Source organism: Paralichthys olivaceus, chromosome 13 (genome assembly GCF_024713975.1).
Source record: "Paralichthys olivaceus isolate ysfri-2021 chromosome 13, ASM2471397v2, whole genome shotgun sequence".
Taxonomy (NCBI): Eukaryota; Metazoa; Chordata; class Actinopteri; order Pleuronectiformes; family Paralichthyidae; genus Paralichthys; species Paralichthys olivaceus.
The window spans coordinates 5,032,621-5,055,636 of record NC_091105.1 but is presented as its reverse complement, the minus strand read 5'-3'; the positions used below and the strand labels follow the sequence as shown (position 1 = coordinate 5,055,636).

General features: G+C 40.0%; 3 protein-coding genes and 2 long non-coding RNA genes across 19 annotated transcripts; 3 read left to right on the top strand and 2 right to left on the bottom strand.

The window, feature by feature from the left end:
• The first annotated feature begins 102 nt into the window (after nt 1-102).
• LOC138413499 (uncharacterized) lies at nt 103-3,846 on the top strand. The gene is made up of 2 exons (XR_011245855.1): nt 103-342; nt 1,049-3,846. It is a non-coding gene; the product is annotated as an uncharacterized lncRNA (long non-coding RNA).
• A 268-nt stretch (nt 3,847-4,114) lies between these two features.
• On the top strand, nt 4,115-6,355 carry irgq2 (immunity-related GTPase family, q2). 2 transcript variants are annotated; one of them, XM_020092835.2, is made up of 2 exons: nt 4,115-4,226; nt 5,049-6,355. In XM_020092835.2, the coding sequence occupies exon 2, from the start codon at nt 5,051-5,053 to the stop codon at nt 6,188-6,190; it is 1,140 nt and encodes a 379-aa protein (XP_019948394.1). In that variant the 5' UTR covers nt 4,115-4,226; nt 5,049-5,050; the 3' UTR covers nt 6,191-6,355. The 2 variants fall into 2 exon arrangements, with proteins under 2 accessions (XP_019948394.1, XP_069393208.1); XM_069537107.1 differs by having other exon boundaries at nt 4,130-4,222.
• LOC138413500 (uncharacterized) lies at nt 4,503-6,138 on the bottom strand. Its single transcript, XR_011245856.1, has 2 exons — nt 5,722-6,138; nt 4,503-5,536 (listed from the first exon to the last, which is right to left on the bottom strand). It is a non-coding gene; the product is annotated as an uncharacterized lncRNA (long non-coding RNA).
• Nucleotides 6,079-15,838, top strand: LOC109633080 (B-cell receptor CD22). Of its 14 annotated transcripts, XM_069537082.1 has the most exons (17): nt 6,512-6,648; nt 6,839-6,923; nt 7,435-7,508; nt 7,606-8,004; nt 8,491-8,763; nt 9,068-9,352; nt 9,468-9,740; nt 10,488-10,775; nt 11,318-11,593; nt 12,375-12,638; nt 13,038-13,119; nt 13,211-13,274; nt 13,371-13,510; nt 13,731-13,779; nt 14,445-14,521; nt 14,608-14,665; nt 14,912-15,838. In XM_069537082.1, the coding sequence occupies exons 3-17, from the start codon at nt 7,460-7,462 to the stop codon at nt 15,122-15,124; spliced, it is 2,790 nt and encodes a 929-aa protein (XP_069393183.1). In that variant the 5' UTR covers nt 6,512-6,648; nt 6,839-6,923; nt 7,435-7,459; the 3' UTR covers nt 15,125-15,838. The 14 variants fall into 14 exon arrangements, with proteins under 14 accessions (XP_069393181.1, XP_069393186.1, XP_069393193.1 ...); XM_069537080.1 differs by lacking the exon at nt 6,839-6,923 and having other exon boundaries at nt 6,079-6,648; XM_069537081.1 differs by lacking the exon at nt 6,839-6,923 and having other exon boundaries at nt 6,460-6,648; nt 7,420-7,508.
• LOC109633081 (myelin-associated glycoprotein-like) lies at nt 15,635-22,403 on the bottom strand. Its single transcript, XM_020092673.2, has 12 exons — nt 22,305-22,403; nt 22,151-22,193; nt 21,354-21,409; nt 20,782-21,150; nt 20,395-20,691; nt 19,322-19,579; nt 18,982-19,242; nt 18,150-18,416; nt 17,764-18,060; nt 17,589-17,676; nt 17,349-17,406; nt 15,635-16,567 (listed from the first exon to the last, which is right to left on the bottom strand). Exons 3-12 carry the CDS (start codon nt 21,397-21,399, stop codon nt 16,289-16,291), a joined length of 2,220 nt encoding a protein of 739 aa, XP_019948232.2. The 5' UTR covers nt 21,400-21,409; nt 22,151-22,193; nt 22,305-22,403; the 3' UTR covers nt 15,635-16,288.
• Nucleotides 22,404-23,016: the final 613 nt, after the last annotated feature.

The following is a 23,016-nucleotide window of genomic DNA, read 5'->3' as shown; positions in this document are numbered from 1 at the left end:
CAAGATATACCACCAAGGTTTTTAATATATGTAAGAAACATGATCAGCTTTCAGAGACAAGAGACACAATCATGTCTGCTGTCATTTGTTTTTATTGTTATAATATTGTTCATCATTGAATTACATCAATGTTTCTTTAAGCCACAGTAAAGGACTGTTGTGTTGAAAACACCTGATTCAACAACAAGTTATAATCTGAACAATTCAAAATCATACGTTTAATTCTTTAGAAGTCTGTTTTAAGAGTTTTGTTATCTGTTGACATTTTTCACCAGAAAAAAGAGGAAATCTGAAAATGTGGCCGAGAACATGGAGATGGTGACCACTGAAACAATGCGGCTGGTATGTTTATTATTCATTTGTAACACAGTGTTTTGTGATATGTTAGTAAAATGATATTCTGCTCACATTCAGGCTGATAATATTAATTTTAATTTATTGATTGAAGAGGTTGACATGCTCTAATGTTCAGGAAACACATCGCTCTCCTCACTGTGTCCATCGCTGCACCTCCTCTTTGCAGCCTCTGTCTTCAACACCTCGTTGTAGCTCCTGTCTCCTCTCTGATTGGCCAGTGGGCACACTCTGTTTTGATTGGTGCCTCCACTCTTGCTTTATCTGGCTTTTGGGCTTTATTAACTATATATATATATATATAATGATTGACAATGGGACAGCTCGTGATTACCCCCTGGTGGCTGTTTGCAGTACAGATCATAAGCCCCACTTCCTCCTTAGTGGATCAGCCAAGAGCCAAAATAAAAAGTCAAAGCCCACGTCAAGAAAAGGTTTTTATTTTAAATTTAGAATTAATTAGTTATTTCATATTTAAAAAAGGAGTTGAAACATCATGATTGACAGCTAAGACAAACAATCAGTAGAATCTCCTGCACAGACTCCGGCTCCAAAGGACGTCAGGTCAGCAGTTAGATAATGTTGTTCAGAAATGTCCCTGATGAAGAGGAGGGATTTGACGCATCGTCTACTAACTGTTGTCTGACCTGTGTGAAATAGCAAATGACTCATTATTACATCATATATATGACAGGTCGATGATTGTCAAGCAGTGGAATGTGACGACGGGACTCATGGCTGGGCAGCTGAGGCTGCTGGGACATCAGCGCCTGAAGGTGACCAGGAACTAAAAGAAGTGGAGTACTCCAACATTGTCTTCTTTGGGTCACGGAGCAGTCTCACAGAGGACAGGGACGCTCGAGAGGCCGCAGAGACAGAGTATGCTGAAATTAAGAAAGACACAGCGGAGGAGGGACAAGATGATGGAGGGGAAGGAGGTGAAGTGTTGGAGGACAACAGAGAGGATGAGAATCTGGTAGAGGAAGAGTTGGAGGCGGGACTGAATGTGTTGGCAGAGGAGGAAGGTGAGGACGGGGCGGTGTATTCCACAGTGACTAGAGAACGAGAGGAACCCGGGGGCAGAACAGAAATACATGTTCACATATAATGTGTTACGATAAGGGCTGAGTGTGTTTATGAGGCTGATGAAGAATCCTTTTAAAAAAATGACACAATTAAAATTCACATTTCTTTGTCACAAGGGTTTGATAACGACAGGAATCATTTAATTTGTTTTTCTAAATATATAATATGAGCCGATATATCATATAGGACATTTTTTACTCTTAAGCATCAACTCCCAAAAATCCACATGGGTCGGGCTCTGACTCAAAGAGTCCAGGGCAGAGAGCAGGTGTGAAGTACAAAACTCTCGGAGAGAGAAAGCACCCATTACATTTTGTCATAGATCCGGACAAAGGGTCAGATCCAGGACTTCCTTTTCACTTTCTTTAACAATGTTGGATTTTGTGTTTTAAAATAAAAAAAAACAATTTTTGTAAATTTCCCAGAGAATAACTCGTGGACCTTGTGCAGATTAACAGAATATAAGAGGAGTGTTGGGTCCTACTCAGGGTCATTCTAGGTTTTTTTAAAAGAAATAAGTGTGTTTGAAATTTTCTCTAAGTTGATAGAACTGTTTGAATCTAGTTTCTTCTGTGTTCATGGAAAAGTTGACTGTGTCTGAAACATACTGTAAATATCTGCTGATGGTCAGACCAGTGCGCTGCATGCTTCACAATGTCAGAATGTGAATCTGAGGCAAACTGAAATGAATTGAATAACTAGAGTTTTGACCGCTTCAGTTTTGTTTTTATCCTCCATGCACCTTGGAAGTAGATGAAATCCTTCTCTGAGAAAAGCTCTTCATAACTTTTGAACGGTTTGAAACGGTTTTAAAACTCAATGTCTTTGTCCGAGTGTTTAAATGACTGAAATGAACCCGTCTCTGGTATTTATCCTTTGTCCTCAGTCGTACTCGCTCTGTTAAATGTGCTTCAAATTACCGACGCTACTGTTCTGGCCTAGTTCTTTTGTAAATCATTAGAAGAAGAAGTTACCAGAGACTCTGTAGAGAAAGTGATGCCATATATGGAAACATCTAAATGAATACCCATATGAGTGTTTACCACACTAAGCTGACAACTGTTCCTGTGATAGCAGCAAACACAGATGGGGTTTGTAAGAGGTGCAATAAAAAAAGATTCTGATAATTTCTCTGATACAAGGGAAATGCAAAGAAGCTGCATACAGCGAGCATATACCCACAGTTACAGAAACGAGCATGTGCACAAAGAAAACACAAATGTTTCTTTTGTCAAGATGAGCAGATTGGTTTTTTGTGCAACTGACATCAACTTCCCCTTTTCTCATTTCATATTCTTGAAAGTGGTACACAAAAACATAGGACATAGAGCATGATGGGGTAGATAATAACTGTCTCACAAGATGAGCCACAGAACTCAGCATTAAATGTCTCTGCTTGAAATGGGAGAGGGTAGCGGTAGTCAAATCTAGTCAGAAATCTTAAACAGATGAACATGCAACATCTGTGCACCTGCTTCTGAGCGTGATCAACCAAACTTCCTGTGTGAGTTTCTTTCTTTCTCTTAAAGTTACAGAGTGAAGAGTTTTGTGATATGTAGTGTTGAAATTGCATGTTGCAGCTGAACAGCCCTCACCTCGCCCTCTCCTTCCACACATGAAAAAGAAACTGCTGTGAACTTTAATTGTCATAAAAACTAAAATTTAGAGGAAACGAACGAGTGAAAACATCATGAGGATTATTCTACATTCAATTTCTGCCAATAGTTCCCTTTCGCCTAAATCTGGAGCTTTAAAGGGAAGTTTGTGTTCTGCGGAGGGAGAGATGAACATACGCTGGTTTTAGACATGAACTCCTGAGAATGTCCGCACAAATGTTGCTGGACTTTCTCAGGAGTTTGCCACTTTCTCATGTGAACAACCAGGCAGGAGATTCTTTGGTCAGACGCATTCAAAACAGAACAAGAATCTGTGGAGTGTAAGCAGCTGCAGAGGAGGGTTCATGACGTATTTACTGCAGTCAGCCACCAGGGGGCGATTCAAGCAACTTTACGGTGACAACAAGTCATTACTGCATCCTGTGGTTCCAGTTATTTACAGTTTTGCTGTTTCTCTTGCATGTATTTAATAAAAATATTTATTTTTAGTGAACCAGATTGAGTTAAAACTGTGCACTAGAAAATTCCTCCCATCTTTTCGTTTTTGAAATAAGCTTTTAGTGTAGAAATAAAAGATATAAATTCACATCACGGTCTTCTGCTGTGTGAGAGGATGTGAAGCTGAAAATAACTGGAACACAGGTGGTTTGTGGGTCCCAGAGAGTAAAACTACTTTTTTTAACTGTATATATTCAACTTTGTTCTTTTTTATTCTACATTTTAAAAATATCTGCAGGGAAACTAAAAACAGCTTTCATTGTAAATGACAATAAAACTTTCATATTGCTGATTGTGGTATTGAGGTGTGGTTTTACTTAAACAACTTGTTTTAGTCTTGGTTTAATTAATTCAAAACAATTGTTGCTATAACATGAACGATGCTTCATTAAAAAACTAAATATATAATTAAACACTTTTTATTTAGGTGCCTGTTATTGTATGATTGAAGGCTTGCACATGCTAGCCAGTAGCTTCACATTCACACAGAGTGTGCATGGATGTGCTTAAAAAGATTGTCGGATTAAGGAGCTAAAAGGATTATCATGTTCCACTGGCTGGACGAACACCTTAAATAGAGCAACCCGACGCCGTCAGTGCTGCAAAGCTGCAGAGGAACAACCGGAAACACCGATTTCACCCGGAGGGCTACTTCTACCCCACATTGTGTAGGTGAGTGTGTGTAGTGTTATGTTGAAATAACAACTGACAGCTCTACATATTTATTTTCATTTTATGGCGAAATGAACCATATCTTGTGATGCATTTCTATTTGTCGGTCATGTAAACTAAACTAAATTAGATTTACTCGAGTTAAGTAATAAGTAAAAATAAAATCAAGTATATGACTATATCCTGAACTTAAACTCTTGAGTATCCAAAGTAAAAGTATTAATTCTGCACTAGAACATTCTGAGACATTAGAATTTTATTAGATAATTTTAAGTATTTTACAGTTCTGGAGTGTATTTACTTTCCACCACAAACAGTACTGCTTAGACACACAGTTTTTTTTCTCTAGAGAATATTATTTAACTTTTAACAGAAGTTCAGGTTTCCTGTAATAGGCTTGTGATATATTATTATTATTACTGCAAAGACACCAGTTTTTTTTTGTTATCAGTGCCAGTTGTAAACGTGCCTGTTTGAAAGAGGCTGTTTGCTTCGCCGACCGTGGGACTCAGTCCACAGAACCGTTGATGGTCCCAGCCGCCTCTGCTGCAGAGCGCTGGTCACCTGTTTATTCACAGCTCATTAGTCTATTATTGAACGTGTTGCATGTCTAAATCACGTCAATTTCAACACTTTGCACATTTCACGTGTGAAGCCGATAAGATGAGATCAGATAAGAAGTCACAGAACGTCAGACAGTCTAGATAGATAGAGAGAGATTTGTGGAATTGGTCCATAGATGTTGGATTGTATCCATTATATCTGTTCTATATTAAAGGACCTGTTGTGACTCTTCCAATGATTCGTTCTGTCTCTCTGCAGTAATGGCTGATGTTTTCAAAGGCCTGAGCTTCCTTGAGACCCTGAAAGAATCCATAGACAGCAATAAGTTATCAGATGTCAGGGATGCGGTGGAAGATCTCTTGATCAGTAGGATCAACTTGGCCGTGGAGGGAAACCGCGGCGAAGGAAAAGACTCCTTCATCAACTCCCTCCGTGGCCTCGGACCTGGGGATGAGGGGGCGGCTCCTGCTTCAACCCCCGTGGCCTCAGAGGACGTGGCCGGCTATCCGGACCCTAAACACCCTGACTTTCGCCTGTGGGACCTGCCACCCGTACCCAGCGCCTCCCCATTTGAACCCGAGGGATACATGGAAAGAGTTAAATTCCTCCGCTACAATGCTGTCTTCATGGCATTCACACATACGCCCCATCCCAACAGTGTGCAGGTGTACATGGAAGCCCGTTCTCTGCAGAGACAAATGGTGTACTGGGTTCTCTTGGCTTTGGTGGGAGATACAGAGAAGAGCCTGGAAGAGAAGAGGAAAGCCGGTCTGGAAACACTGAGGTCGCAAGGTGTGACACAGCCTAAAATCTACGTGGTCAGACCCTCCACCCTGGAGAAGTCTGACTTCCCTGGTCTGTTGGACGACATGGGCAAAGACCTTCCAGAGATCCGAGCCCAAGCCCTTCTCCTGGCTCTCCCGACACTCACCTCGGCCCTGGTCACCCAGAAAAAGGAGGCCTTCAAAGCTCTGGTATGGGCCGCTGCATCGCTATCTGGTGGGATGTCTGCTATTCCCGTCCCCCTGGTGGCGTCTATGGTGGACTCGAGTGTTGCAGTGCGGATCCTGACGAAAGCACAGTTATCTCTGTGCCTGGATGACAAATCAGTCGAGCGATTGGCCCGACAGCGAGGCGTGGAATCCTCGAGACTTAAAGTGCTGCGGACTTGTGCGCTGTCAGTGGAAGTTACCAAAGGGGAAGTGAAGCGGCGGCTGGCGGCGGCAGAACAGGATTTGGCCACAGTGTCGTCAAAGCTGGTGGAGATGGCCATGCCCAGACACGCCCGTTATGCCAGCCGCTCCTTCGCCGCCATGCTGCAAGCTCTGAACGGCGCCATTGATGAAATGGCGGCTGATGTCGACAAGATCTTAGCTGCAGCTCTCGGGCAGGGGGAGTGAAACGCTTTTTGTCTTTGTGCGAAGTTTCCTATTCACGTGTGGTTCACGTGCACTGATGTTTATAAAACTCTTCACAAATGCTTTTATTTCACTTTGTTTGATGAAGTCTTGAATAGAGACACTGTCAATACTATGTGAGCATAAATAAATACGTAGTGCTGTAAACTGCTCAGTGCCGATTAACCCGGCTGCACCACAAATACCACCGAAACGAGGTTTTCACTTAAAAAGAAAAACCAAACAAATACAGGAAGTGAAAGGAAGTTGATCTGTGTGCATACACTGTGAGATGCTGCAAACGCTATCACTTTGATCAGTGTGCCTACGAGAAGCTGTTAGAGGATGGAAATTTCTTTAAGGTTTTAAGTCAAGTGTGAAAACTTCCTTTTTCTGCGAAGTTTCATTTTTAGTCTTGGAGGGATGGTGTGTGTGACAGGCTGATAATAGCGTCGTCTGAGGTAAGAACAAGCTTCTATGGTTTTTTATCTCCTCATAATGTAAATCCACTATAGTAAAAATAACGAAAAAGTGTGTTTCAGAAGTTTCCTATACAGTATTTTCACTGCTTAGAAACTGTATTTATGTGGACAGTCCATTTAACTTTCAATTCAGTTGAAATACTTTCTTTAAAATAAAAAATAAATTCAGTTTCAGATATCGTAGCACCCTGATGACTGAGATGAACCCTAAGAGGCAGATATGACTTTTTAAACAAAACATTTCAGACTAAAAGGTACAAAAATAAAATGTATGTTTGCAGTCGAAATATTTTACGTGTTATGTTTTTTTTTATAATAAAAGAGATTTGAACAAGTATCTAATGACAAATAAAAATTTAAAAAATACCCTAACCCTGTATCTTAGTTACAAAAAAGGGAAAAAAGAAACTTGTGAACTTCTGGGATTAAGAAAAATGTGGCACAAATATTTCATTTTAAAATAATTTCTTCCATTTTTCTTACACAAAATGAAATTTTTCAGTGTGGATGTGACTGACGGTGACGTTTGTATTTCGAATCTGCATTTTTCTAAACCACAAGTTCGCAACCGTCTTGAAATGAGGAACAAAACAAAGACAGCTCTTAGTGTAGAAATGAAAAGCGGAAGAAAAACCTTCTGAGACAAGGTGATTTACAGTGAACAATAAATTTGATCACACGTTTTACAGTACAAAGAAACAGTTCTGTGATGCCATGATGTTTTTAATTATGTACACAGACACTGTTCAGTTTTATTTGTTTCAGAAATCAAGTTTTAGTCCCACATGAGATGGAGGCTCAGACAGTGACGTGGTTTGTTTTTCTGGTCCTAACAAAATGTAAGGATTTTATTTCTCTACTTTGAAAACAAAATTTTTTTACCCAGCATTTGCATCAAAGATTAACTGACTTCACCACTTGTGTTTTCACTGACAGATGTCTCTACAAGTTACAATCCAAATCCCTTTCAACTAAAACCTGGTTCGACGACTGAGGCCACTGAGGGATCCTGCTTTGAAATTAAATGCAGTGTCATAAAAGATTTATATGATCGTAGTGCATACTGGTTTTGGATGAAAGATGCAAAATGGGTCAACAATGATTTTAGCTCCACTGTCATTTACAGCTCAAATAGCTCAAAACGTGCGGTCAGTCCTGACTTTGCAAACAGAGTGAAATTCATCGGTTCCTCATCTTCAAGTTGGAGAAATGGTCACTCTTGCAGTATTCTGATTTGTGACCTGAGAACAAGTGACAGCGGATGGTATTCTTTGAGATATGTTGGGACGGGAAATAACATTTGGAAATCTGAAGATATGACCCTCAATGTTAAAGGTATGTATAATAAAGATTAGAACAATAAAATACATTTCAGAATATACACAAAATTAAAATCAGTGGACAAATGTGTCGTACCTGACCCGAGCAACGAGGGCTCCACCTGGTGGATCCTCCCCGGCCGGACATATCCCATGAGTCATTGCGCTTCAGTGACGAACTAAAGAGGTAATGGCGGCAAAAAGTGAGGCAAAAACCTCAGGAGAATTTATTTTAAATATACTCAACCGAACTGCGAAAGGTACACATGTTAAAAAAAACACGTTTAACACTTTTAATCAACTGAATAAAAATGTTTTCTGGAGCGTTTGTTGCTATGCGACGGTTGTGGGACAAACTGAGATGAAATGCGTCGGTGTAGCCAACATCAGATGCGTAGACCGGGACCTACGCAATGCTGCTATAAAAAAATAACACTGTACAATTAGAATTTAGCTGTTGTGTATACACATCATCACATTTCTCTTGCTTTTGTATTTTCAGAAAACCAATGCCTGCTCACTTTTAAGGAACCACCTGTCGTGGCGGAGAACAAATTAGTCACACTCACATGCTCCACTCCAACTTCATGTCCTTCAAACCCATGCATTCAAGATGTGACACAGCTGAACGGGTGCAAAGGCACTGATGGAATAAAGAAAAGCACCACCTACAGCTTTATGTCCAGACGGGAGGATGACAAGAGGGTGTTCTCATGCAAAACACAGGACAACACGGACACATATTTAATTCGGAATATTACAGTCACTGTTGAATGTAAGTTGATGAATTCATTTTATTGATGTCCTATCTTTTCAGTAATACAAGCTGCTGATATTATTACTATTATAATTCTAAGAAGGCTGTTGGTTCGAATCCCAGTCTATATATATGCCACATAAGATTCACATCCCAATTACACTTTGCCACATTTGTTTGGAGATAATTGGGTCACTTTAGGCTTGACATCCATTTTGTCTGGGCCACAGGAGGACCAGAAGTGCTGGATCGTTGCCTGAGGTGGCTCACATCCGTGTGCTATCTGGGTTGTGAATTCACTTTAAACTATCTTCTCTTTCAGATTCACCTGATGTTGAGATAAAGATAATGGCACCAGTGTCTGCAGTTAAAAGAGAAACTAAGATCATTGTGACCAATGCAGTGACTTTGGATTTAACATGTGACGTGAAGAGAAGCAACCCACGACCTGACACCTACACTTGGTTAAAAGATGGAGCAGAAGTTGGTTGGATACAGAATTATACTGGGAGAATGATCCAGCCTGGGGACACAAGCTTTTACATATGTGAAGCCACTAACAGAAAAGGTACAGGAAGATCAAAAGAACTTCAACTGGACGTTCAATGTAAGTTTAACTTGTGCTTTCACTGTTTGTGTGTCAGAGAACAACAAGAGAAAAAACATGCTACAGATTGTATCTCCAGTCAGAAAGCAAACTGAAAGTTGGGTCCTTTTTTCAGATAAGCCGAGGGGGACCAAAATTTCTGTCAGTGGCTCTCCTGATCACAAAGTGAAAGTTAATCAACGTGTCAAGTTCACCTGTAACACCGAAGCCAATCCTGCCCCGAGGACTTACTTCTGGTACAAACATAATTACTCACAGTGGAAGACCACAGGAAGCCCTACGCTGGATTATAAAATACAAAGAGCAGATGAAGCATGTTACAGATGCAGGGCCATCAACGACATTGCTGAAGGGGATACGAGTCAGCCAGTGTGCATACAAGTACTGTGTAAGTACCGTGGTGTTTCCAGGGATTTTTATGAGAATTGAAATACTTTGGTCATCTGCTTCCAGCTTGTGTATGAAATGTCAGCCTCTGCTCTTGCTTTGAATTCCTTTTTTTTAGAGGTGTGCCAGATAAGCCACTATGTGTGCATTATGCAATTATGGGGTATTTTTGATACCCCGGAATTATCGGCTGCACTGCTGATGAGGAGTTTGAGAAGCTTCAGGAGAGGAGCTCCCTTTAACACAGATTCTTTGCTCTGCAGAACATTTACATTCACAAAAAGCTGATGTATCAGACGAAAGGGAAGAGAAACTGAAAAATCGTAATGTTCATTCTTTAAATTTGAAGGTATGTATAATAAAGATCAGAACATTAAAATTAATTTCAGAATATACATAACATTAAAATTAGTGGACAAATGTGTCCTCCACCTGGTGGATCCTTGCCGGCCGGACATATCCCATGAGTCATTGCGCTTCAGTGACGAACTAAAGAGGTAATGGCGGCAAAAAGCGAAGCAAAAACCTCAGGAGAATTTATTTAAAAAAAAAACAAGTTTCACACTTTCAATCAACTGAATAATATTTTTTTTCCATAGCATTTGTTGCTATGTGACGGTTGTAACAGTGGGACAAGCTAAAGTGAAATGCGTCGGTGTAGCCAACATCAAATACGTAGACCGGGACTTACGCAATGCTGCTATAAAAAAATAACACTTTACCAAAGGACGTTGTGCTCCCTCTACAGACCCACCCACCCAACCTAAACTGTCTATGCCGGCTGAGGTCACAGAAGGTCAGAAAATCACCATCAGCTGCACTGCTGAAAGTTTCCCACCGTCACATCTCACCTTGACAAGGATCAACACATCAAATCATCAGTCTTTAGGAAACGCTCAAGAAGTTAATTATTCACAACCCAACAACACTCTCCACCAAACGTTTACTGTGACTTCAGCCCACGCTGGCTTGTACAGCTGCAGTGCCTGGAACACCGAGGGCATGAAGCAAAGCGAGCAGAAGCTTGTGGTGAAATGTGAGTGTTTCAGCTGCGTCTTTTTTTAAGAAATCTAACCAAAATTTAACAAATAAATTATGACCTAAAGTAAATGTGTCTATTTGATTAATCACTGCAGAGCTAAGAAATTAAATTGGTGCGTCATTAAATTATGACTTCAGGGCTATGGCTTGCTATGGAGTATTTTTGTACTTTGATATTTCTACTTTTACTTAAATCTCTGTAATTCTTCCACCAGAGTATAATTAAAATGATAAAATAAAATAAAATAATAATAAAGTAAAATTCTGTTCAATTGAGGCCTCGTGACTTTGAGTTGTAAGTGATCTTGTGATATAATGCAACACCACAATAGTATCATTTGTGGTGTAACTGTGTATTGTGATGTATTGTTTTCACAGGTTTGCATGTTATTGTGCTCCTACTACCTCCAACTTTACCTTGAATTCCACCCTGATGGAATAAAATACACATATTATGCAGAATCCTTCTAAATGACCATTCAATTGGACAGTGGTTAAATCTGACAGTTCTGTTGTTCTATATTTTGTTTACTGCAGACCCCCCCCAAAATGTGAGAGTTAATGCCCATCCTGATCTCGCTGTGAAGGAAAACGTGTCGTTCACACTGATCTGTGATGCTGAGTCCCACCCACCAGTGAGGGCTGTCACCTGGATGAAGACGACTGGTGGGAAAGATGAAATCGTCCAAAAGAATCTGACTCAGACCTTCACTGTGAATTCAGCCAATCTCTCTGACAGCGGACTGTACAGCTGTGAAGCCACCAACGACATGGGAACAGGAAAATCACAGCCAGCTGAGGTTAAAGTCAAATGTGAGTAATACGATGCAACAAGGAGGATATATACTACATTACTGCGTATAAAAACAAGTAAATACTGATCGGACAGGTTGGTTCCAAAAAGAAGAAAACAAAACGCCATAATGTTAAAAATTATTTGAATAGCACTTCTCTAAACAATTTTACAAAGTGTTTCCCAAAGAGCAAAAAACACATCAAATATGAATAGAAATATAAAAACATAATAAAAGTCGAGAATAAATACGAGAATAAAAACTAGAAATACGTAAATTCAGGGAATGAATGTCCATTAAATTACTGTACATAAAGTAAATACTGATCGGACGTGGTGGTTTCACAAAGAAGAAAATATTACATGATGTCAAAAACACCACATGGTTCTTTTGATTATGTTGTGAATTAATTCAGTCATTAAACTTATTAAACCTTCTCTTTGAACTGAAAACACATACTTCAACATGTGGCCTGTTGTCATCACTTTATTTATTTAAATAGCACTTCTCAAAACAACGTTACGAAACAAAAAACACATATAAAGAATAAATAAAAGAATAAAAACGAGAACTACGTTAGAATCAAGGAATGAAGTAAGATAAAAGTATTAGTATTAGATTTTAGCTGCTCACTCAGTGTCATGTCCTCATTCAGGCTGTTTTAAAAAAGCTCTGTCCTGCAACTTTGTCTTAGTCCAATAGATTTGTTTATTATTTAACTCAATTTCAAGTTGTTTTCACTTCTCAATCTATGATGTTGAGGAAACTAACTTGTCCTCTCTCCTGAATTTCCCTGCTAGATGCTCCAAAAAACACAAACATCACAGGGTCGGCTGAGAAGCGGGAGCTCGATGGGAGGAGCTCCGTGACGCTGAGCTGCACCAGTCAGAGCGTTCCCCGAGTCCACCACTACACATGGTACAGAGAGATAAAGGGCAAAAAAGATGAAGTTGTGTCCAACTATCAAAACCACACTGTGTACTCAAACCAGCCAGGAGCCTACTACTGCGTCGCAGAAAATGAAATAGATAAGAGATCATCTGACTCAGTCCATCTGTTTGAACGTGAGTGAATTTCAAAGTCATCTAACTGTGTTTTATCGCTCAGGAGACACGTGGGAGGTTTAGTGACATCGGTCTTATCGTTTTGTTAAACGGTTGTCCGTCCGTACGTTTTGTGAACGTGATATCTCAAGAATGTCTCGAGGGAATTTCTTCAAATTTGGTGAAAATGTTCAGTCGGAATCACAGATGAAGTGATAAGAATTCGGTGGTGAAATGTAATTGTGACCTCACAAAGCATATTTTTTGCCTTGTGAACGCAATATCTATGTAACGCCTCGAGGGAATCCTTTTACATTTGGCACAAATATACTGTTAGACTCGAGGAGTAACTGATTTGATTTTGGTAGCCAAAGGTCAAAGGTCAAGGTCTATATGATGCTTTCTCTCTTTTAACCACAGGAGACTTCTTGGACATCCTGAAGTTCCTCATTCTTGGTCTACTTGTCCTGATTTTTCTAATTTTTGTCGTCTTGATTTTAAGGTGAATGAATAAGAAGCACATTTGATTAAATTAAATAAATACATTTAATTCTGGCATGTTTTACCACATCATGTCCCCTCTGTGTTTTCAGAAACAGGAGGAAAAAATCTATTCAACAAGGAGAAAGGAACACAACATTCATATTTGGTTATTTGGTGATGAAACATTTATTTAACCATTTTACTTCTTTATTGAAAATATCCAGACAGAAGTGACATATCCTGTGTGTGTGTGTGTGTACATCATTTTAGTGTTGGCGTAATGGTACCAGGAGGAGGAGTCTGATGAATGAGACCGTCTCTGCGGAGCCTTTCAGGAGCAGAGACGACCTCTTGTCAGAGAATTTGAGGCGTCCACAGGCCCAACGACACCAGCAGCTTCCAGACAGCACGTAAGACGGCGCCCACACACACACAGGACAAGGAACACTGTGTGGGACAGAGAGTCAGACATGGGCTGCTGCTCAAAGCATCCATTTATGTCAGATCCTCCAGACATGGATGGCACAATGAAAGTCTGCCCTGTTATTTATAATAGTCATTCACTCTGTATGCATGTGTTTATTCTTATATATATTCTTAAGTATATAAGTTTATTCTTCTGTTCCACAGGCCTCTGACCAACATCGACCCTGTTTACAGCGTTGTGAATCTGCCCAAGGTGAGTGCCGGGTCCCAGTCCCCGGTTGAGACAGCAATTTAAACAAGAAAACAATAAATGAAAGCAATCGATGGAGACTTTACTAAAACCCAAGAAGATTTATATTAAAATGAGTTTAATTTCAAAGTGAACTTTGTCTTCACACAATAGATTCGTAAATTATTTAACTACCAGTTGTTTAACCTTCAAAATCTATTTCAAATTCTCTATTTGTATATTGGAAATTGTAGGAAAGGGTGATTGTAGAGATTAACTCAGTATAGGTATAAGATTCAGGATATTTAAGCTTCTGCGTCATCACTTCTGACTGTTTATGACAGAGCTTGTTTTCTGAAAACCACCACATAAAATGCTGTAAAACTGTAAAATTAATAATTCTTCTAAACACTCTCAATCATGTCATCAACAGTTCTTATGATCTGAAATTTAAAAAAAGGAAATTCATTTTAATGGTGATATTACAAAGCTTTCAAAGTCCCAGAATGTGTTTTATTTTGAGTACACGCACTTGCAAGGACCTCAACTAGACAAAAACATGTGCACATTAGATTAAAAAATATCCTTATCACCTAAATAATCTCTCAGGAAATCTACAACCCCTCAAATTTAACACGATTCAGTTGCTGCTTGATAATTACTGATGTTTTCTGTCTGCATCTGCTCAGGGTGCCTCTGCACAAAATGGAGACACAGAGGCTGATTCTGTCAACTACGCTTCTCTGCATTTTTGGAAAAAGCCAAAGTAAGAATTTATGTTTGCATTACAACACCAGAACAATGAAGGTGTTATTGAACTCCACACGTTCATGTTGCTATTTGTTTTTCAAGGAACAGGCAAAGACAGGAAGAAGAACACGCAGTGTATGCGATAGTGGCCAAGCCAAAGGTCAGGAACCGTGAACTCTCATTTCATTAGTCTCTATGTTTTACTACTAGTTGATTTTAAATTGTGTATTTCATATGGTAAGAAGAAACAAAAACCATCACCCATTTATTCTGTGCAACATACAAAAATTTTAATCAAGGAAAATGTCTGCAAGTCCTAAAAAAAATCGATTGTGTGTCTTGTATGAAGTTTTTTATTGTTCATCACATCCAGACACAAATAACCTATTAACGACTCTCATCCTAGAAGGAACCAGACAGCGTGCAGGACTATGAAAACATTAGTAAGGCAACTGCATGTGCACCCAAATCTCCAAATCTATTTGACGACGGTGAAGATGAAGTGGAGCTCAACTATTCACAGGTGATCTTCACAGCGATGCCCCCACGTCAGATGACCGACAGCGACTCCAGCACCTCAAGCGAGGATGAGAGTCAGTACTCTGCCATCAGGATTTGACCCAAGATGTTCTTCTCCTGCTTTTTACAGCAACATTATGTGTGCGAAAGGTTATATTCACAATAAGTCATCACAGAGTGTATAACCAGTTCATGTGTTAAGCAAAAATAGGTTGTAATCTTAAATCTACAGTAATGTAAGCTGGCCAAACAAAACGTATGCAGCTACAACACAACCATGCATGTTGCCATTAGGAGTATTTTAAACCTAGTTAGCAAAAAGGCAGAAGTTACATTTCTGAGCTAAAATGGAAAAATATTTGAAACTGTTAATTGAAGGTTTTGGGGTAAAAATGTTAAAATAGCTAAATGTGAGGGATAAATGGTTAAAATTCATATTTTGCAACTTAAAATGTAAATAGTGTGACTGTAAAATGATATCAATAACTTTTAAAATAATTTATATATATAAATGACAAAGAGTTAGACAAGAAATGTGAGAAACACTCACAAACCTGAAATGTAAATATATTGCAGTTTTAAAAAAAAAGAAATATATTTAAAGAAATTATGTACTTTAAAGTTTATTGACATTTTTGTGGAATTTGTGAACATGAAACAGCGCAAAATGGTTTCTGAAGAATACATGTACTTGCAAAATGCTCCATTTTATAACTTGCTTGACTGCCAACATAAGTGCAGGAGGATTCATTTTGTGCATATAAAAACTGAAGAGGAATGTATGACAAAGATCAATAAAAGCGTTTGAAAGATATCGAACTGTGTCTATGTTCAGTTTTCACTTTGCGTTTTAAATAATAAATGAACAGCACCATAAGACATTGAAATATTAAATACAAACAGTAGCATGATAAATCAGCTCTTATCTCTAGTATTTAGTAACATAGATGATTTTAAACATCGTTCTGGCTGATTAAACACCAGCATAAAAACTAGCTGTGAAACCTGCAGTATTAGTAACTATCCATTGTATCTATTAAGAAGTAGTTTTACTGTGCTAGGCCATCGAGAGAAATTAAGAGAGGATTGTTAGTCAAACAGTCAAGATGAAGTTCAAACCGCAGACATGTGACATCACTCTTGCAGAACAGATGTTACCTCTGCTGCTGCAGATTTTGAAAGGTTTTTCTACCCAGAATCCTTAGCTTCTGGACAGAATCAGCAGCCAGAATCCTGATGTGATTCACCTGTATTTTCTTAAACGTTAAGCCATTGGTTCGTCACTGCTCTGTCCCATAAGACCATCAATGCCTTCCCCAGTGTTTGCACCTGTTTCCTCTTCCTTTGCATCTCCACCATTGCATTCTTCTGAGAGCAGGCAGATTTCAGAAGTTGTCATCTTGGAGTCCAGGCCTCTGATCTCCTCGTCCGCGAGCTTTCCCTCTGTACTGACCTGGATTTGATCAAAGTCCACACTGGCTCCAGCTTCCTCCTCCAGAATGACATTACTGACCTGAATGATGTCCAGGTGTGAAGAGCTGGTCTACAGGAAGACAAGCAATGCATTCAAGAAGCCAAAATTATGCTTTGAGAGGTCACAGTGAAATGTGAAAGGATTTCCTCAAGGCGTTCCAGAGATATTGCATTCACAGGGGGAAAAAACAGCTTTTTGAGGTCACAGTGACCTTGACCTTTGACTTTTAGCCAAAAAATCTAAACTGTTCATCCCAAGTCAACCTGACTGTTTTCGCCGATTGTGAAATGATTTCCTCAAGGTGTTCCAGAGATATCGCGCTCACAAGGCAAACAAATAGGTTTTTGAGGTCCCAGTGACCTTGACCTTTGACTTTTGGCTACAAAAATGAAATCTATTCAATCCTAAGTCACAATGAATGTTTACGCCAATTGTGAAATGATTTCCTCAAGGTGTTCCAGAGATATCGCGTTCTCAAGGCAAACAAATAGGTTTTTGAGGTCACTGTGACCTTGACCTTTGACTTTAGGCTTCCAAAATCAAATCTGTTCAATTTTCAGTCACAATAAATCTTAACGCCAATTGTGAAATGATTTCCTCAAGGCGTTCCGGACATATCACGTTCACAAAGCAAAAAAATGCTTTTTGATCAAAAGATGGTGAAATGAAAGATGCTACAGAAGTGAACTCAGACAGACTGGCAATCAGAAAACTTAAAAACTAAACATTAAGATTAGATTCTTGATACATGTAACTGGTGAAGGCATTCAATTGAATGTTTGTGGGACTTGACTGAAGGTGCATCTGTTCACATTTACCTATGATATATAGTGCAAGAACAAAAGCTCACCTCATTAGTGACTAAAATGTCTGTAGTGTCCACCAGTGACAGTCTGTCTTTCCTTTTCCTAAAACCAACACAAACATCAGTGTTATACGTGAAATCAATTATTATTCCTCCTCTCGTGATTTGTTTCTGTGGAAGTTATCAGAGGACGTCCAGTTTGCTCATTAATGTCGAGTCAAACCTCAAAATCTGTTTTTTCCAACCAAAACATCGTGTTTGTCATCGAGTTTAAAACGTCCTCACCTGCAACAGAGCAACAGTGGCACACACACCAGCAGCATCCCCAGGGCTCCCGCCGCAGAGCCAATCAACAGAGACACCGTGTGGAAGCCTGGAAAGTCCATGAAGCAAATTAGGCAAAAAAAAAAACAAAACAAAGAAGACAAACATGGACACAGCATCCTGCAGATCTGTCTACCTAGCTGAGTTTCACTGGCGGACATGTTGAAGGTCAAAGTATCAGAGCCCAGAGAGTTGATGGTGAGGCAGAGCAGAGAGGGCACTTCTTTGTCCAGATGGTACAGAGTGATGACGCTCCTCTTGCTGAAACCCCCGAGGGGTACCTCTCTGATTGGAATGTCAGCGGAGTGACTGACGGGCTCCCCGGCCAATTCCCAAACCAGGGAGGGAAGCGGGTTACCCTGGCTGTCGCAGGAGCATCGGAACTGGGACAAAATCTTGATGCAGCGGGAGGAAGGCAGGATCTCTGGAGAAACTGAGAGGGAGAACTGATTTAGCTGTTTGTGCACAGCCGGTCAAACGTCGGTCAAATACCAGCTGCAATTATAAATGAACAAATCTCACATGCGACATCAATGCGAGCAGGTTCTGAGTATTGAGCTCCGTGGACGTTCAGGGCCTCACAGTAATAGTAATCCTCTGAGAGCTTGGTCACGTTGAAGGTGAAGTCTGGCTCAGAACCCACCACCTTGTTCTGTCTCGCAGTCACTCTAAACCAGGTGAAGTTCGTCGCTGCTGGATTGGCGACGCTCGTGCACGTCAGAGTCACAGAGCTGCCGTCCGGCACCGGAGCGGAAGGCTCAACCAACACGGAGGTGTTCTTCGGTGAGTCTGGAAAACGTATTTTTCTTGAGACTATAAAAATGGCAAGAAAAGTCTGTAGCACAAATATAAATTTACACAATTAAATTCCACGATAATTCAATCAAGCTGCACCAAATTGCACGAAGTGCTTTGAAAACGCAATTTACACAAACTGAAACGTGGTGGGATGGATGTAGCCTCAGGGTTTGTGTGCTGGTGATTCTGGGATTGAGGAAACGCTGTAAACATTCACATGTAAATGCTTTTATATAAAGCAGTGCTGTACTTTCGTTAAACAGAGACAACCTCTTTATTTTCTGTGGTTGGAAATGACGTCTTAACACGAACCAAACAATCATCCACACATACATCAACACACTGGCACACATGTGGACTCACAGCAGAGCTCAGTCATCGTGGACCGTTGACATAGAAAGGATTTTGAAAGTTGTCACGAAACACGACAATACATCACTGTTCACGCTCCAGACAGTCTCGCTGGGGTCTTGGCCCCTGGTCGTGTTTGAGCACACTGCAAACACACTGTTCTGTCCCTGTAAATCAACATCTTTACTGTGTTCAATCAACTTACACTGAATGTCCAGATGAACGGCTGCTGACGCGTCTTCTCCCAGAGCGTTTGTTGCTTCACAGTGATAATCACCACTGCGGCTCAGGTCGACGCTGCTCAGAACCAAGCTCGGCCCGACCTCCTCTTCCTCAAAGTCGTCTCTGTACCAGGTGTAGTTGGTCACCGAGGGGTTGGCACGGCTCCGACAGAGCAGAGACACAGAGCTGCCCTCCAGTATTGGACCGGTGGGATTAACAATCACCGTCGTGTCCTTGGGAGAAACTGGAAAACAAACACAAAGTCTGGTTTCAGTCGATTTTGTCAGCAAATATTTGTCATCATGAGTCTGTTTTAGACTTACACTGTACGTCTATCTGAGTGAAGGAGGAGTTCTCGGCTCCATATTGGTTACTGGCTTTGCAGAAAAATCGGTTGTCGACTTCTGAAACCGTGGTTGAAAGCCTCTTCTTGGAGCCCACTGCCAACACCTGATCTCCATCCTCTTTGTACCAGGTGTAGCTGTCCACGGCTGGATTTGCGTTAGCGCTGCAAGTCAGAGTCACAGAGCGGCCCTCCTGTGCAGGAGCGGGGTAACTGATCGACGTGTTATTTGGAGGATCTGGAAGAGAATTTTTAAACAGTTAAATATTGTCATTTTTTGATGTTGTTGACAAGTTGAACTTTTTTTTTTAAATTAACTTATCATCACAGGATGCAGTGTGGTTGATGTGGGGAACATGGTGTCAAACTGTCGTCTCTTTTTACACCAACCAAACGTTAACACTCTTTTGTGTTTGTGGGCTCCTGACAGACGTTTATAAAAGATTCACTGTACTGTAGTTTTTGGTCTCTCCCAACTTCTCAGGGAAATAATTGTCTAATCTGCCTTGCAGCACATCTAAAAGGCCAATTATTGACATATCTCACTCTGTTTTGATTTCAATCTGAAAGCAAAAAGATCGTTTCCTGTGTTTATGCTAAGCTGAGCTAACCGGCCCTCTAGCTGTGTCTGACACGCTGCATGAAAGTGAACAAATATATCCAACGATGTCAAATATATTTGTGTAAGACATTTGACTCACCAACTAAACAACACATGCTATTATGGATCATATATTATTTTGAAATGATGAATGCCTCATGAGAAGTTTACACATTGTTACTACCCAAATAATTAATACACTGGATTAGTCACTGAGCTTTATCAATTAAAATTCTTCAACGATTATTAACGAGTTTCTCTAATAAGTCATCGACCTTTGCAGAGAGTAAGCGTCAAACTTTTCAATGGAGGCAACGATGCTGAAGGAGGACTAACACAGTCTGAATGTGTTTTTCTCACAGCACGCAGTTATATAACTCCAGATGAGGTGTTAATGGCGTGAGGTGAAATAACAGCCAACACAAAAATAAGATACAGAAATACACGCTTACAGTAAACGTGCAAGGTCACACTTTTTTCATACAGGAGGTCGCTGTTGCCGGCTTGTCGGCTGTAGAGGGTGTTGCAGGAGATCATCTGTCCGTGGTGAAGGTAAGAAGCAGTGAAGTTCATAACAGAGGTCACAGATTTGCTTTCTACGATCTCCTCGATGTCGCCTGTACTTGGCGTCCATGTCAAAACTGGAGGAAGGAGGGGACAGGGCGAGACAGCCGAGCAGTTCAACCTCACAGGAGTCCCCTCTTCTACCTCCAGCCTGGACGGATTCAGAGCAGGTCTGGGGAATGAATCTGAGAAGTAAACACAATGAGGAGTTAAACCAGAGAGAAACCAAACGATGTGGGTTTACATATGAGAGAGAAACAGGATGTAGCACAAACCCTGAGCGATGATGATGACACTGGTTTGAAAGTTGAACTTCAGTGAGTTGTCACACTGCAGCCTGAAGTAATAGTTGTCGTAGTGGTTCGAGGGCAGGTTGTTGAAGACGGTGGTGCAGTCCTTCTCACGCAGATTCCCCGTCAGGGTTCCCCGCAGGATGTTCAGGCTTGCACTCGATCCGCTGAGGCTGGAATCAAACACTTGTGTTCGTCTCCAGCTGCCTCTCTTCCAGATGGCTCTGCACGAATCATCCAGGTGTTGATCCCATTCTGGGGGCAAGCTGAAACTGCAAGGGACGAGGACACAGGAGCCGCTCAGACCCTCCACTGTCTGAGGCATGACGGCTGCCCACTGTTGGCATGAGCTGCCTGAGGTGACACAATAACAGAGAAAACTGAGTGAGGATTCGATTCCAACATTTGTGCAGATGTCACAAGTGTCCAAACATATTATAAACTGGCAGTATTCAAAAAGGAAATAAAGAAATCCAAAATAGACAATGGTCAAAGGGAATGGACAAAAGCATGTCTTGTAAAATTTATTTAACACATCATTTATCAGAACAGCTCACCTTGAAGTAGACAGCATATGAAGAAAACCTTTATGGCACCTCTCATTCTGACGCTCCTACACCGAAAATATATCAGTTAATTATTAATTATGTGCTTTTAAATTGTAATTTAAATTGTAAATGGACAATCAAATTGAAACACAAGATTTCTTAACAGTTAATAATTTGAAGCTTGAAAAGTTAAAGGCTGGCCTGTTTTTGTTTTTTTTAGTTGCACACATTTAGTGAAGGTAGACAGAAATGAATGATACAAATAAATCATTATGTTAGAAAACAAACAATGAGCAATCCAATAAAAACAACAAAATACATTAACAACAATACTTGAAAAAGAAAAACTCTATATTTAAATATGCTTCATATATTTACAGTAAAATTGAATGGACCATTAGGTCTTTTCTTAGTTGTAGCAATAGTAGAAAAGGGAAATGAAAGACAAAGGTGGAACCCATCATGCATCATAAAAACTATTTACAGATTTAAAAGAACAAATATGAAGATGTTTATTATCGTCAACTTCAAAAAATGAAACAAAAAAAGTTTTTTTCTGAAAAAAAAAAAAAACCCAGCAGCAACATGAGTAAAATCTTGCAGGATGGAAAATTATTTTAAATAACTTTCAAACAACAAGTTGATGCATTTCCATTGGAGGTTTGAAAGTTTGGAAAGAAAAATAAAGACAATAACAATTTATCTGTGTAGTTATTTATGTATATTTTTAACTGAACAGATTCACGATGCATGAATTAAAACAACCAGTCAGAGTTATGATTTCATTCACGTTTTCCAAGTCTTACCTTAAAACCAACAAAGATTTTCAGCAGTAAGTTTCTTTATTCTCTAAAAAAAAAAAAGAGCATATTTGAGGTTGAATCGAAAAATCTTTGAATCATAAATACTGACAGAAAATGTGTTTGAAATTGTAGAAGGAAGCTGATGAAGGTTTTTTACCAGCATTGAAGGGTCAGTGGTAATATTCCAACAGCTGGGTCATGTCCGACTGGTGGCCTGTGTGGATGGGACACTGAGTTCTTGTGTGATTGGTCTGGGGAGTGGCGCTCAGCACAACAGGGTTTTCATCCTTTCTCTGTTGTACAGTAACTCACATCCGTGCAGTTGTTTACCGAAGGATTCCCAATATTCTTATACCCGAGGCAGCGTTTTACAATAACACACACGTGGTATTATTTGTGTCAGGAATATTATTTCAGAATACCTTGTTGAACAATGGATTTACTGCAGTAGATCCATTCAGCGTGATGATTCTAACAAAGTGAATTATTTGTGTGTGACAAAAGCAGAATATAATACTTCTCATTGCAACTGAGGAGGAAAGAGAAAGTGAGCAGAGACGGAAGAGTTGATATTAGAGGTAGTGGAGAGATTCAAGAAGAGAAAAAAGAGAAAAGTACAAATTATCCTGTGTTTAAATATAATGGGTTTATTTTTCCCATCAAGTAAAAAGCAGATGCTTCAACAGTGTCAAGTTACATGACTTGAAATCATAGATGCATAAAGATGGATGATGGGACAGCTCCCACACGTGAAGCCAAAGGGACTTCATCCCCCGGTGTTGGCCGGCTGCCGTATCAGGTCATCTCCTCCATGTTAGCAGGAAGAAATGTGTCTTTTCCATCAACGGAAAGACAAATAAAGCTGGAAG